Here is a 12,048-nt window from a genome sequence, read left to right on the forward strand (position 1 = left end):
ATTTCTTAGAAAAACTAAACTATAAATAATGTCAGAAGGGGTTTTACTGATATTATAGTAACTTTAATAGTTGAGATCATGAGTCAATTGAAGCTAGACCGTGATGGAAAACCCGGATGCACTGGACTGCCGTTACGTCCTATTGTGGGATCAAAACCGATAGGTCCCGGGTTTTAATCTCACGAGGCGGGATCGTCGGTGCGCACTGCTGGGGAGTCCGAAAATAGGACGAAACGGTCATCCAGTGCATCCAACATTTCGTGACTTAGTGTAAGCTTTTTTTGTAAAAGGTAAATAAATGAATCAAATTAATACAAATGGTACTAATGAACAAATCATAACCTTTAGTACTTAATTTTATTGTTGTTATAATCTTCTAGTGTATATGAGTGATCTTTTGCATTAAAACATTTACAGTTACAGTATACAAGAACTTTCATTTAAATTTGAATGAACAGATTCATATTATTTGGGTGCTGAGTTGTAAGATATTAAAGAGGAAGAATATATTTACGAAATCGTGGTGATTGAATTTGAAGTGAATACACTGTTTCGTTCAACAATTTGATACGAGATTTTCTTTGAAACGTCATCGGATTTACTTCAAATTCAATCGCTGAGTTTTTACAAATATATTCTTCTTCCTTAATATCTTTAGTTATATTTTGAATATTGACATAACAATTTCAATTTAAGACTTATTTCATGTACAAAATGAACTGTATATTTTTCGATAGTGTAATAAGAAGACGAAGATTATCAGAACTATGTGATACATTTAGAATAATCTGATCACATAAATACTAGTTAAGAAAATTTATGTATAAAGTAAAAGGTCAACTAGAATAGAAATGGAAGGTAAGAGGAGACAAGGATAATAGTGAATTTAATATGAAAAAAACAATTTGAAACCTTATCACTCTGCATAATAAGTTAATATTACCAAGGTAGGTTTAATGTAGGAGCAAATTATTATTGAATACAAAAGGGGGTTTGAATTTCCGTATGGTTAAGGCCTAAATCAGCCATTAACAAGACGTATAGCGCTACAAAAGTCATTATCAAGGAAAGAAAAAGGACCATGCTACGTCAAAAACCTAAAAGACGTGAAAACAATTGTGTCACATCCCACTGTGTTTACCATGTTTACGATGAAAGCTCCATGACCGAACCATCCAGCTCAGAGAACAAAACTCCATCAAAATCACCAATCTGAGCTACAATTCATCTCCACCACAAAAGCCGGGTTAAGACCAATCTTATGACCTGTTTCAATTATATATTTGGCAATAGGTAGTTCTGGATGTTTATTCTTTACTATTATTGGGTCATTTGATTTTATTTGCTTCTACAACCATTTAGGTACATGTTCACATACCGTAATTTGAGGATCACGATTACTCTTCCCTATGTTTGTATGCATGGCCACAAAAAATTTAAATTGTTAGACACAGTAGGATGTGACGCAATTGTTTTCATGTTTTTTCGATGAAGCATGAACCTAGTTCTTTCCTTGATAATAACCTTTACAGAGTAATACGTTTTGTTAATGACTGATTTCTAGTCTTATTGACCTTTTATTTTTATCCCAAAATGTTCTTAACAATTATATTACGTGTGTTCAGATTGTTCGAAATGTATTTCACTGATATATCATATTACTTCTGATAATTATCATCTTATTATTACACTATCGAAATGTATATTTCTTGTTAGCCTGCTTAATATATAAATGCGTTACGAAAATATCCTAATTTATGCCACAAAATATAAATATATCAACCTTTAATAAAATTAATTGAACATTTAAAAAAACGAACTAAAATTCTGAAAATCCCACCATTTTTTATTCAAGTGATCAAAAGTATGTTTTCAATCACAATTGATTGATCACTGGGTGGTGAGCAATGTCATGTGTGTCAAGTCCTTATTATTAGTGCAGATCGAATGCTATCGACCATGATGCAATGTGGCCACCAGTCTAGGTCATTTGACACTGCGTGCACTATTGTGAGATTAGATGGTGATTGGAGGTAGTCGACAGGAAACCCTGGACCCGGGTTTTGTGCTACTTGGCACTCGTCAGCAAGGTGTACCTGTAATCTTGAGGGAACTGATGCTCCCTGACGGATTCGATCTCGTGTCACCCAGCTTCACAGTCAGAGACGTTACCACTGAGCTATCCGAGCCGCGACCAACTTCCTGTAGGACTGAGATATAATCACAACTGATTGATCACTGGGTGGTGACCAATGTCATATATGTCAAGTCCTTATTATATTTACAATAATAATATTTGCACTATTAAACATTCAATCATAAGTCAATTCAGAATAGAAATACTATTTGTAATGACATAAAAAATATTTATATTTCATTTAATGAATACATAAAACTTTTATGAATTCTTTTATGAAGAAAGATAAATCATGATATTAATAACTAGCTATTTATTTGAACACATAAACATTGGTACAAGGGGAGGCACCAAATGCATATGCGCTACACAATAATAATGAGATCACTAGCAGTTATCACTGATATGTGTGAGAGCTGTGGTATTATCTAAGTGCCGAAATCGAAGCAGGTGATTTTCTTAGGAGGTCACGGCCGGAGCCTTTTACCTGATGGTTTCATCCGCAAGGCAGTGGAGCAACATAAGGAGGTAAAACCACATGGTAGCCGGTGACCAACAATAGGTTCATAAGCATTTTGTTCCTTCAGGATTCTGAAGCCCATGTACACCACTGGTTTGCAATCAGGGTTTTCTAATTTCCATAGGTGGATAGTCCATATCCACCAACTCGATAAAGCGTCAAACGTTCACTTTTCGTCCTCTGAATTTCGTAAACAACATCCCCGAAGCGAGAAGAGAACAGGATAACTAGCTAAACTTGTTGATGTGTTATTTTCATTTAATTTTGAACAGTTAATTATTTTATTATAACATTTTGTGTACAAATTTGTTTGTCACATTCTGACATTCAGTTGTTTGGATTATACATTTTGATCGAATGCCCTAGAATACTCTGCAAACTGATGTTCATTTAAATTTCACATATAAGTTTCTTTTTCGTTATGATGCATAAAATATGAAAATTTTTAGTTCATTACAGAAATGAAAATACCAGGAGATTTAAAATATTTCACATGATACTTGACCGTTGTTTAACAAAATGCAGTTGTTTTTATTATGTTCATCATAAGACGATTATTGTTGGAAACAGATTATTTCTTACTACGTGATGCTGACGGAGGCAACCAGTACAAGTGAAGTATCTGTATGACCTTTAGAAATAAAGATTTTTGACATAGATCACACAATTGCGTTTGATACGAACAATTCGAAAGACTTAATTCATCCGTACATTATGCTAAGCATTTTTGATTTATTTGTAAATGAGTTTGCCCTAATTAGCTCAAGCTGGAACTCTGTACTGAATTTTAGTAACCTTAAGTAAATAACAGTATATCTTTTCTGAGTTCTTTTAATTCAATAGGAAGTATGTCAGGACTGCCTAATATCTGATGTGGCTAGATCCCAGTGTTCACAGCCTCTCACTAGAACCCAAGGAATTATTCACCAGTCAGTATATGATTATCATTACTGTTAAGAGGGTTTGTAGAAACTGTCCAATTGATTTTCGTTAGATAAACATCAAAAACAATCAAACACTGGACAGCCGTTTTCTTTTTAGTACGAAACACTTAAACAGTTTTCATTCACAACACTACCGGAAATCTGACTCAATGTCTAAAAACTTCGTGACAAGCGTCTAAAATTTGAACCACAGACCGTTACTCAATAGTCCGTATATCTAACGTCAGTGATAAGTAAGTGCCTCACCAAAAATAAAATCACATCTTTCCAACAATTACTTATTCGACTATTTGAAGTTATGTATCTTCATTTGTGTGAAAATCGATGGTTTAAACAAAATGTTTTATGGTAAACAACAAGATGTCATGGTGTTTAGAAAAAATTTTAGACTCCATTTTTCCTACATCTTAGGGAACTAACTGTAAGCAAATACTTAATCGTATTCCTTACAAAATAGCATGAGTTTTAAGGGGAATATTAGTTTCCCGCTCTTTAATTATGCTTTAGAGGGTAGAGTCACAAAGTTCTGAGCAAACTGTTGTTTTCATCTTGATCTGATCATTGATTATCATTTAGTATTATCCTATACACAACCAGTTTGAAAAATCGTATGTATGTACGTATTTAATTAGCTATTGTTTCGACAGTTATATTTCCGAATAATTTTAGTAACAAAATGTCTATTTCCGCAATCTTTAGGAAATTATTCAATTAAATTTGAAGAAAGCTCATTAATAGATTTAGAAGCAGTATTCCTTTCAGCACTACCTGGCCTTCAGTCTAATAAATGTTTCGAATGTGGATGTGTATTAGATTCACACAGCGGACATGAACTTAAAACAAATAATAAAATGAATGAAAATAATATTTCATCTAATAATAATAATAATAATAATAATAATAATTATAATAATAATCACAAATCAATGAAACGTCAGAAATCACACAAAGAAGTATTTTCACACTTACGACGTGTTCGTTCTCATCATCAGTTCAGTCAAATCGACATTACTCCACAAGCTACAACTATGCGTATTTGTCATATGACTGGAAAATATTATTGCGAACGTTGTCACTGGGATGACACTTGGTATGTACCAGGTTCAATATTCCTCCTAAACGATACATCTAAACAACCTGTAAGTCTTTTTTCTTATAATCATTAAACATGCATCATTAATTTTAACGTTTTTATACAAAATTCAGCGACTACTTTCTATCATAGGTGACAGAAACATCTATTTTTTCTTTCGCATATAAGAGGGGTATATTCCTTTGCTTTGTAATTTAAGAATATACTTTTAAATATCAGTGTGCAATAATATCTAGAGTAAATTTAATTGCGACTCATCTATAAAGTAAATATTTAGCGATGAATTAAACGCATTTTCGATCACTTCCATGAAAAATAAATTTAAATACTCAATTAGTCAAACCTGTTTGTAGTTTATATCATACAGTGACTTTGGTTATCTTAGGTCGATATTAAGAGAACCCTTAAAAGCTATGCCGTTCTAGGTTCGGGCTACTTAGCAGTGCTTGCCCACTATTTTATCAAGAATCAAACTCAGCATCTTCAGAAATAATGACAAAAACGTAAGCATTATATCACTGAATTAGCATTCAAAGGCTTATAAAATTAAATATAATGAATCCTTAATAGTGATTGACTGTGTAATCTGTTTCTGTCGAGGGTATTTTCTCAATCTAGACATGCCTTTATTACAATGGACACACCATATTACTGGGATTCCCAATATTTTTTCCAGTAGTTTGTTAATAGTCAAAGTATTATTATTATTATTAGAATACACTATTTATTGATGTAATTTAGATAAGGTTCAGTTTACTTACTAGAGATATATGTATCCATGATCTGGTAGAATAACGCATTTAAAATCTTTTCGAAACAATCAGTTTAATCATTGTGAGTTTCCATTCAGTTTAAAAACAAAATAATCATTTTTGATTCATGAAATCTAAGCCATTCATTATTCTTTTCTGAACAGGTTTGTCGTTCAGTCTACATTAAATTGTGCGTTATTTGGGATTCTTTGATATTGAAAGTTCCAGCTTATTGGCATCGAGATAACCTTGGGGCTGGAAAGGTTTACGAGATTCGCACCAAATTACAACCACTTTTACGCTACGCAATGTTATGTCCAGAGGCTTCTTCCATAAAGGCTAGTGCTGAAGTAAGCTTTTTTTATCGAAAAAGTTATATTTAATTATAATGCTTATGACTTAAAGCAATATCCATACAGGATACACAGATGCCAACAAGAGGCTGATCAGTTGCAGTTCTAAATGTCAACAAACAATACAAGATTAATTTAAACTTCACCCCATTGCACAAGCAAGTGGCTATCAGGACACAGTAGCTAAGTGGAAAACGCGATATGGTTTGAAGCGAACGGTACTGAGTTCAAGTACTAAAGCTAACACCAACTCTGGGAAGCGGCTATGTCCAGCTGACGAGTCCCAAATAGGACGAAACGCGTTTCTTGAATACCTTTACTAGCCACTATCCATCTTTGTTTATAAATTTATATTTGGTTATTTATTTATTATATAGGAATAGTCATTTGAATGAAGAATAATACTAACCACTTTTTATCTCCATTTAACCATTAAACTGATTAAAATTATAATCTTTCTCTTTAGACATAGACTAATTTGTCAATTTCAAAGTTTCACATAATTGTAAAAATGTATATTGTACACCATAATGAGTAATGTTAATTTACCAACTTATAAAATAAAATAAGAATTTCAAGGATATGTTATTTACATACAACATCTATTATAAAATCTTTTAGTTATATGTAAAATATCTAAAAGATTTGAATGGTTCTAAAGACTTAGCTATGAAACTGATTACATAACACCAGATTATTTCAATTTAAACTAGACATAGTTTAGTGAACTAATAATCGTATATATATTAATACAGTTCTTCATAAATGAACTTTATAGACGGTATACATTCATTTAGCATATATGTCTCATGATAGATTATTACAATTGACATTCTACTATTAAAGTGAATAATTAACTTATGATTGATGATACATTTTTATTATAAAAATATTTTATTTTTCGGAAATTTTAATGACTGATTACATGTTTGTTATGTGTATTGAGTAAACAAATTTACGAAAGACGTAATATTATGTTACCTACCATATGAGATTTTTTAGTATTGATTAACGTTATTGATTCGCTCATTTCAACATGCACATTGATTTGTATCAGTTTGCTCACAAATGTAAAAGAAGTACCTTAGATGCTGTTGTACAGACCAAATCGCAACTCTATGGATCATTGTTGAACAATCAATTGAATGGAATTCATCACTCTTCATCAACTTCATTGACTATGAGGAAGCATTTGACAGCGTGGACAGGACAACACTATGGAAGCTTTTTCGATACTACGGCGTGCCTCAGAATTCCTATGATGGGTTAAAATGCAAAATTGTGCATGGAGGACAATTGACAAACTCGTTCGAGGTAAAGACCGGTGTCAGGCAAGGTTGCTTACTCTCACCGTTTCTCTTTCTCCTGGTGGTCTACTGGATCATGAAGACGTCAACATCTGAAGGAAAACGCGGGATACAGTGGACAGATAGGGTGCAGTTGGAAGATCTAGACTTCGCAGATGATCTGGCCCTCCTATCGCAATCGCAACAACAAATGCAAGAGAAAACGACCAGTGTAGCAGCAGTCTCAGCAGCAGTAGGTCTCAATATACACAAAGAGAAAAACAAGATTCTCCGATACAACACTGCATGCACCAATCCAATCACAATTGACGGAGAAGATTTGGAAGATGTAAAAGCCTTTACATATCTGGGCAGCATCATTGATGAACACGATGGATTTGATGCAGATGTGAAGGCGCGGATCGGCAAAGCAAGAGCAGCATATTTACAACTGAGGAACATCTGGAGCTCAAAACAACTCTCTGTCAACCAACACCAAGGTCAGGATTTTCAATACAAATGTCAAGACAGTTTTACTGTATGAGGCAGAAACCTGGAGAACTACGAAAGCCATCATCCAGAAAATACGAGTGTTTATTAACAGTCGTTTACGCAAAATACTTCGGATCCGTTGGCCGGACACCATCAGCAACAACCTACTATGGGAGAGAACAAACCAGATCCCAGCAGAGGAAGAAATCAGGAAGAAGCGCTGGAAGTGGATAGGGCATACATTTAGGAAAGCACCCAACTGCGTCACAACTCAAGCCCTCACATGGAATCCTGAAAGCCAAAGGAAAAGTGGAAGACCAAAGAACACATTACGCCGAGAAATGGAAATAGACATGAGAAAAATGAACAAGAATTGGATGGAATTAGAAAAGAAGGCCCAAGACAGTGTGGGTTGGAGAATGCTGGTCAGCGGCATTTACTCCATTAGGAGTAACAGGCGTAATTAAGATGCCGTTGCTGTTCTGCATCACAATATAGTGTTCAGCTTGGAAAAGCGTAGGAAATATGTTCTGGATTATACTTCTGCTTTTGATTCTATCCCGAGAAAACTTTAATTCAACAAGTTAGTTCGCATCAATATTTACATCTGGACAACCAATCGGTTATATTCCTACCTCTCTGGAAGAGAAACGTACACTGTATTTGGAGAAATGTGTTCAGCATCTTCACTGTCTCATGAAGTTGTGTCATAAGGAGCTGTTCTTTCACCTTTTCTTTTCTCTTTTTTTCTGCATGATCTGACATCTTCCACAGAAAACACTTTTGTGAAGTATGAGGACGATCTCACTTTATGTATGCTGATTTCTACCTTTTTACATTCCATAGAAATGAATGAATTGTTGTCTCATATTGAATAGTAGTATGCTGTTAACGGTCTCATAATTAATCGGTCTAAATATCAAGTCGCTAAATTTAGCTTAAAACATGAATAGCACCTAAACAGCACTTTGAGTTCCCATAATCCTGGCGCCACTGGAGACTCTTTGATAAACAAAGTGTCGAAGACCAATTATCTTGGTATTACTTTCTCATTTGATCTCTCTTAGTCTTCTTATGTTTTACAGTTATCGAAGAAAGTTTTCCGGCTGACTTACTGCATAAAGAGGTTACATGCTTTTAAAATTACTCGACATTTTCTCTTACAATTTGTCAATTCCGGCATATTATCTTATTATTCTTTACTGTTCTCCACTATTCTCTCTCGGGCTTTTGAGAAAAAACCCTTTGCTGTATTGCGGAGAGTGCTGAACGCAGTTAGAAAGGTGTGTGGTGAATCTTTTGAAGTCATTATTAATATGATTGTGGATAAACATCTAAAGTCCTGCAAACTTCTGGAAAGCGTTATCTTATCAGAATCTAACCATTCATATCTTTCTCCTTGTATATCTTCTCGTAGAACGAGACGTAAATATATGAAAATCTATGCACACAATCTGCCGAATGCGGATTTTCTAAAAGCACATTTTTGAACTTACTGCTGTAATTTCACTTGGTATTTTTTATTCGAATCTTCCCATTGATGTTTAGAACTTCAATTGATCAGTCTTTTATTGTTATATGTGCATACTGTGTGTATTTCATTGATGTTACCATAATGCACAAGCATAATAAACAAAGATGGATAATATTGGGGTAACTATGAAACTTCTAAAAACCGTTATTTGAACACATTTAACCAACGAAAGTTACTGTACTTTATAAATTTAAGAATCTCAAGAATTTGTTGGACCGGTGGCGATGAGAATGGGAATGAAGTCTACTGTAATTTACATTATAGTATAAATTTCTTAATTTGTTAGTAAATTCAAAAGTTTTATTTTTTGTTTGCTTTTCTAAAGCTTTGCGGACCAAGCTATTTGTTGGGTAATCCTGATTATTTTCGTATGTGTGATGTCCTTGATGTACTCAATGGAACACTTTATTCTAGATTAAAGGAGTATCTGAAAATTTGGTTTGAGCATAAAACACACTGTGAAGTAAATCATTCATTTTACGTTATATATACTTGTGTTAATACAATAATTAAATCACATATTTCCATTTTAAACAGCTAAACCTCTCAAAGTTGATTATATGTTATTTTGTGTTATGTTCGCTACTTGATTAACGCAGAATACGGTATTTAATAACGGCACTCGAACGTATAGAACCCCACAGTCACAAAATCAGAAAATAGAAGAAAGCTGGGGAAGTATTTGTTGAGTAAGAATCGAAATGAACAGAAAGTCATGGCTATTTATACATATTAGCGTTTGTTATGACATCATTATAATTCAGCCAATCCAAAAAGAGACAAGTAATGCTACTATACAATCGTAGTAGGCCACGTTGATATTCTAGAAAGCTCGGTCACGTTCTGATTAGGTGGAAACTCTTCGGCTACTTCAGGGCCTCTGGAGGCTCCGTCGTAATTCTCGAAAGCCGTCCCAACATTTTGTATAAGATTTTTCTCATTTTTTTTTACTTTGAATTAACACTAAGAATTTTATTGCATTAATCAGACATGAATAGTACTTCATATTTGTTAAGCGATACATGCAAATTTATTATTATCTGAATTTTTATTCTGTCAAAATTATTTAGTTGTATTTTGTTTCGATTTTACATACAATAGCATGATAATATTATTCAGAATATTCAAAAATTCGCTTGTGTACAGTTTTCCAAATCAATTTAATGTTTTAAAAATTTATTGAGTTGAATAATATTAGTTTTAGTTTACCCATTGGGGTTTCCCCGCGTATGTTGGAATCCCATCATTGTCGCCAGTTTTTATATCTAGAGCTTAGTTTCTTGATACATCGCGTGCAAATTGAGCACTCGAACACTAGAACCCTCGTTGTTGCAAATGAGAAGACAAAAAATGTGTGTGAAGGAATACTATTCCAAAACAGTGTCGAATATGGTTCCAAACAGTCAGGTATTTATAGTTTTTCGTGAAAGCGGAATCATCATTATTGTCATTCAGTCCTCATACACTGGTTTTTAAATTTTGTCCATTAGGGAATGTATCTTCAGTAGATGATTGTATGGAATGTCTCTGCCTCTTTATGAACTTCTTATAGCCTCCTTAAGTTTACCCGTGGGCTATCCTCACATACATCCAAGATTATTCATTAACATAAATGTTCTTTTTAAACATTTAGTTCTAAGATTATAAAATTGTCAGGGCAGTATTTGTAACAAAGTGAATTGATTATATGTAACAGCAACTATTTCCAATACCTAAGGTCATAAGTGCCGTCAGACTCGTTAGATGGACATAAGTTAATATATGACAAGTGGCATCTTTTAAAATGTATTGAAGTAGTAAAAGTCAAGATATACTTACTATCATTCATATAAATCGTGTGCTTCTTGATAACATGTCTTGTAAGATATAAATGCGGTTCACATTTGTGTTTCAATAAATTAAAGGTTTAAGAAATATATTTATATCTATTTTTTCTTGGTTATTCTTAAGTGTAAATTTGTTACGTTTAACAATGAATATATCTACTGATGCTTCGTCTAGCTAAGGTAGTAGGATTTACTGTGAAAATAGCAAAACAAGAAAACAAAACCCAAATATTCTTAGTTTATGAATCATCAAAGTTAAGATTCAATAAAATCTTATGGTAGTACATACGATACGAAATTTGTACTAAATGAATTAATTATAATTGACTTTAACTGGTAGTGTAGTGAATGAGAACACAATAATAGGAAGCGCTCAAGAAGGCAAGAATAAGCGTTTAAGTAACAGAGTTATCAAGTGATAAATTGATGGAAACTTTAGTGGAATTAATAGCTACTTCTTACTGGTGCGATACTCATCATTGGTGTAAACATGACATCGGTAAATATGAAAAGATTTGCAAGCGGTAATGAAACTTTTCAATATTGCACTCATAGTGAATAGTCTACATTTTTACCTTAATACTTTGAACTACTTATAAGTAGACTAGGGTAATACCCGTACTTTCAATTTGCAGTTATGCCACAGTGTAAACATCAAGCCAATTTTTGTGAAGCGAAATACTTTTTCATGTAATTCAAATTAAAAATATTTCACTACCATAGTCATCAATGTACTCTATATTCTTACCCAACATTCGAATACAATAGCTCTTATATGATCAGTAATTGTTACCATTTGTACCTGTATAATTAATACTACTATTCGTTTCTTTAATATTGGGTAACTGCAACAGTTAGCATATAAAGAAAATTCTTTAATTAGGTTAATAGTTATTACATAATACATCCATGTTACAATGAACTCATTAGTCAAATAAAGCCTTCCGACTTAACTTTAAAGCTTATCTCAACACATTTATGAATTACTTTCTTAACCGGCTAACTAACCATCGTTAACCAATATTAAATCAAATAACAAAATCACTGTGATCCGAATGCTACTACATATTATCAGATATGTTGATGGTTATATGAGATATATTTTAGTGAG

General features: G+C 33.2%; 1 protein-coding gene across 1 annotated transcript in view; it reads left to right on the top strand.

Moving 5' to 3' along the window:
- Positions 1-12,048, top strand: part of MS3_00003696 (uncharacterized protein) — a gene marked incomplete at its 5' end in the record, with an annotated part of 32,666 nt that overhangs the window by 18,847 nt on the left and 1,771 nt on the right. The window contains 3 exons of the mRNA XM_012938528.2: positions 4,301-4,740; positions 5,611-5,796; positions 9,437-9,574. Of these exons, the coding sequence (XP_012793982.1) occupies positions 4,301-4,740; positions 5,611-5,796; positions 9,437-9,574 (764 nt within the window). The remainder of the gene's footprint in view (positions 1-4,300; positions 4,741-5,610; positions 5,797-9,436; positions 9,575-12,048) is intronic.

This window comes from Schistosoma haematobium, chromosome ZW (assembly GCF_000699445.3).
Source record: "Schistosoma haematobium chromosome ZW, whole genome shotgun sequence".
Classification (NCBI taxonomy): domain Eukaryota; kingdom Metazoa; phylum Platyhelminthes; class Trematoda; order Strigeidida; family Schistosomatidae; genus Schistosoma; species Schistosoma haematobium.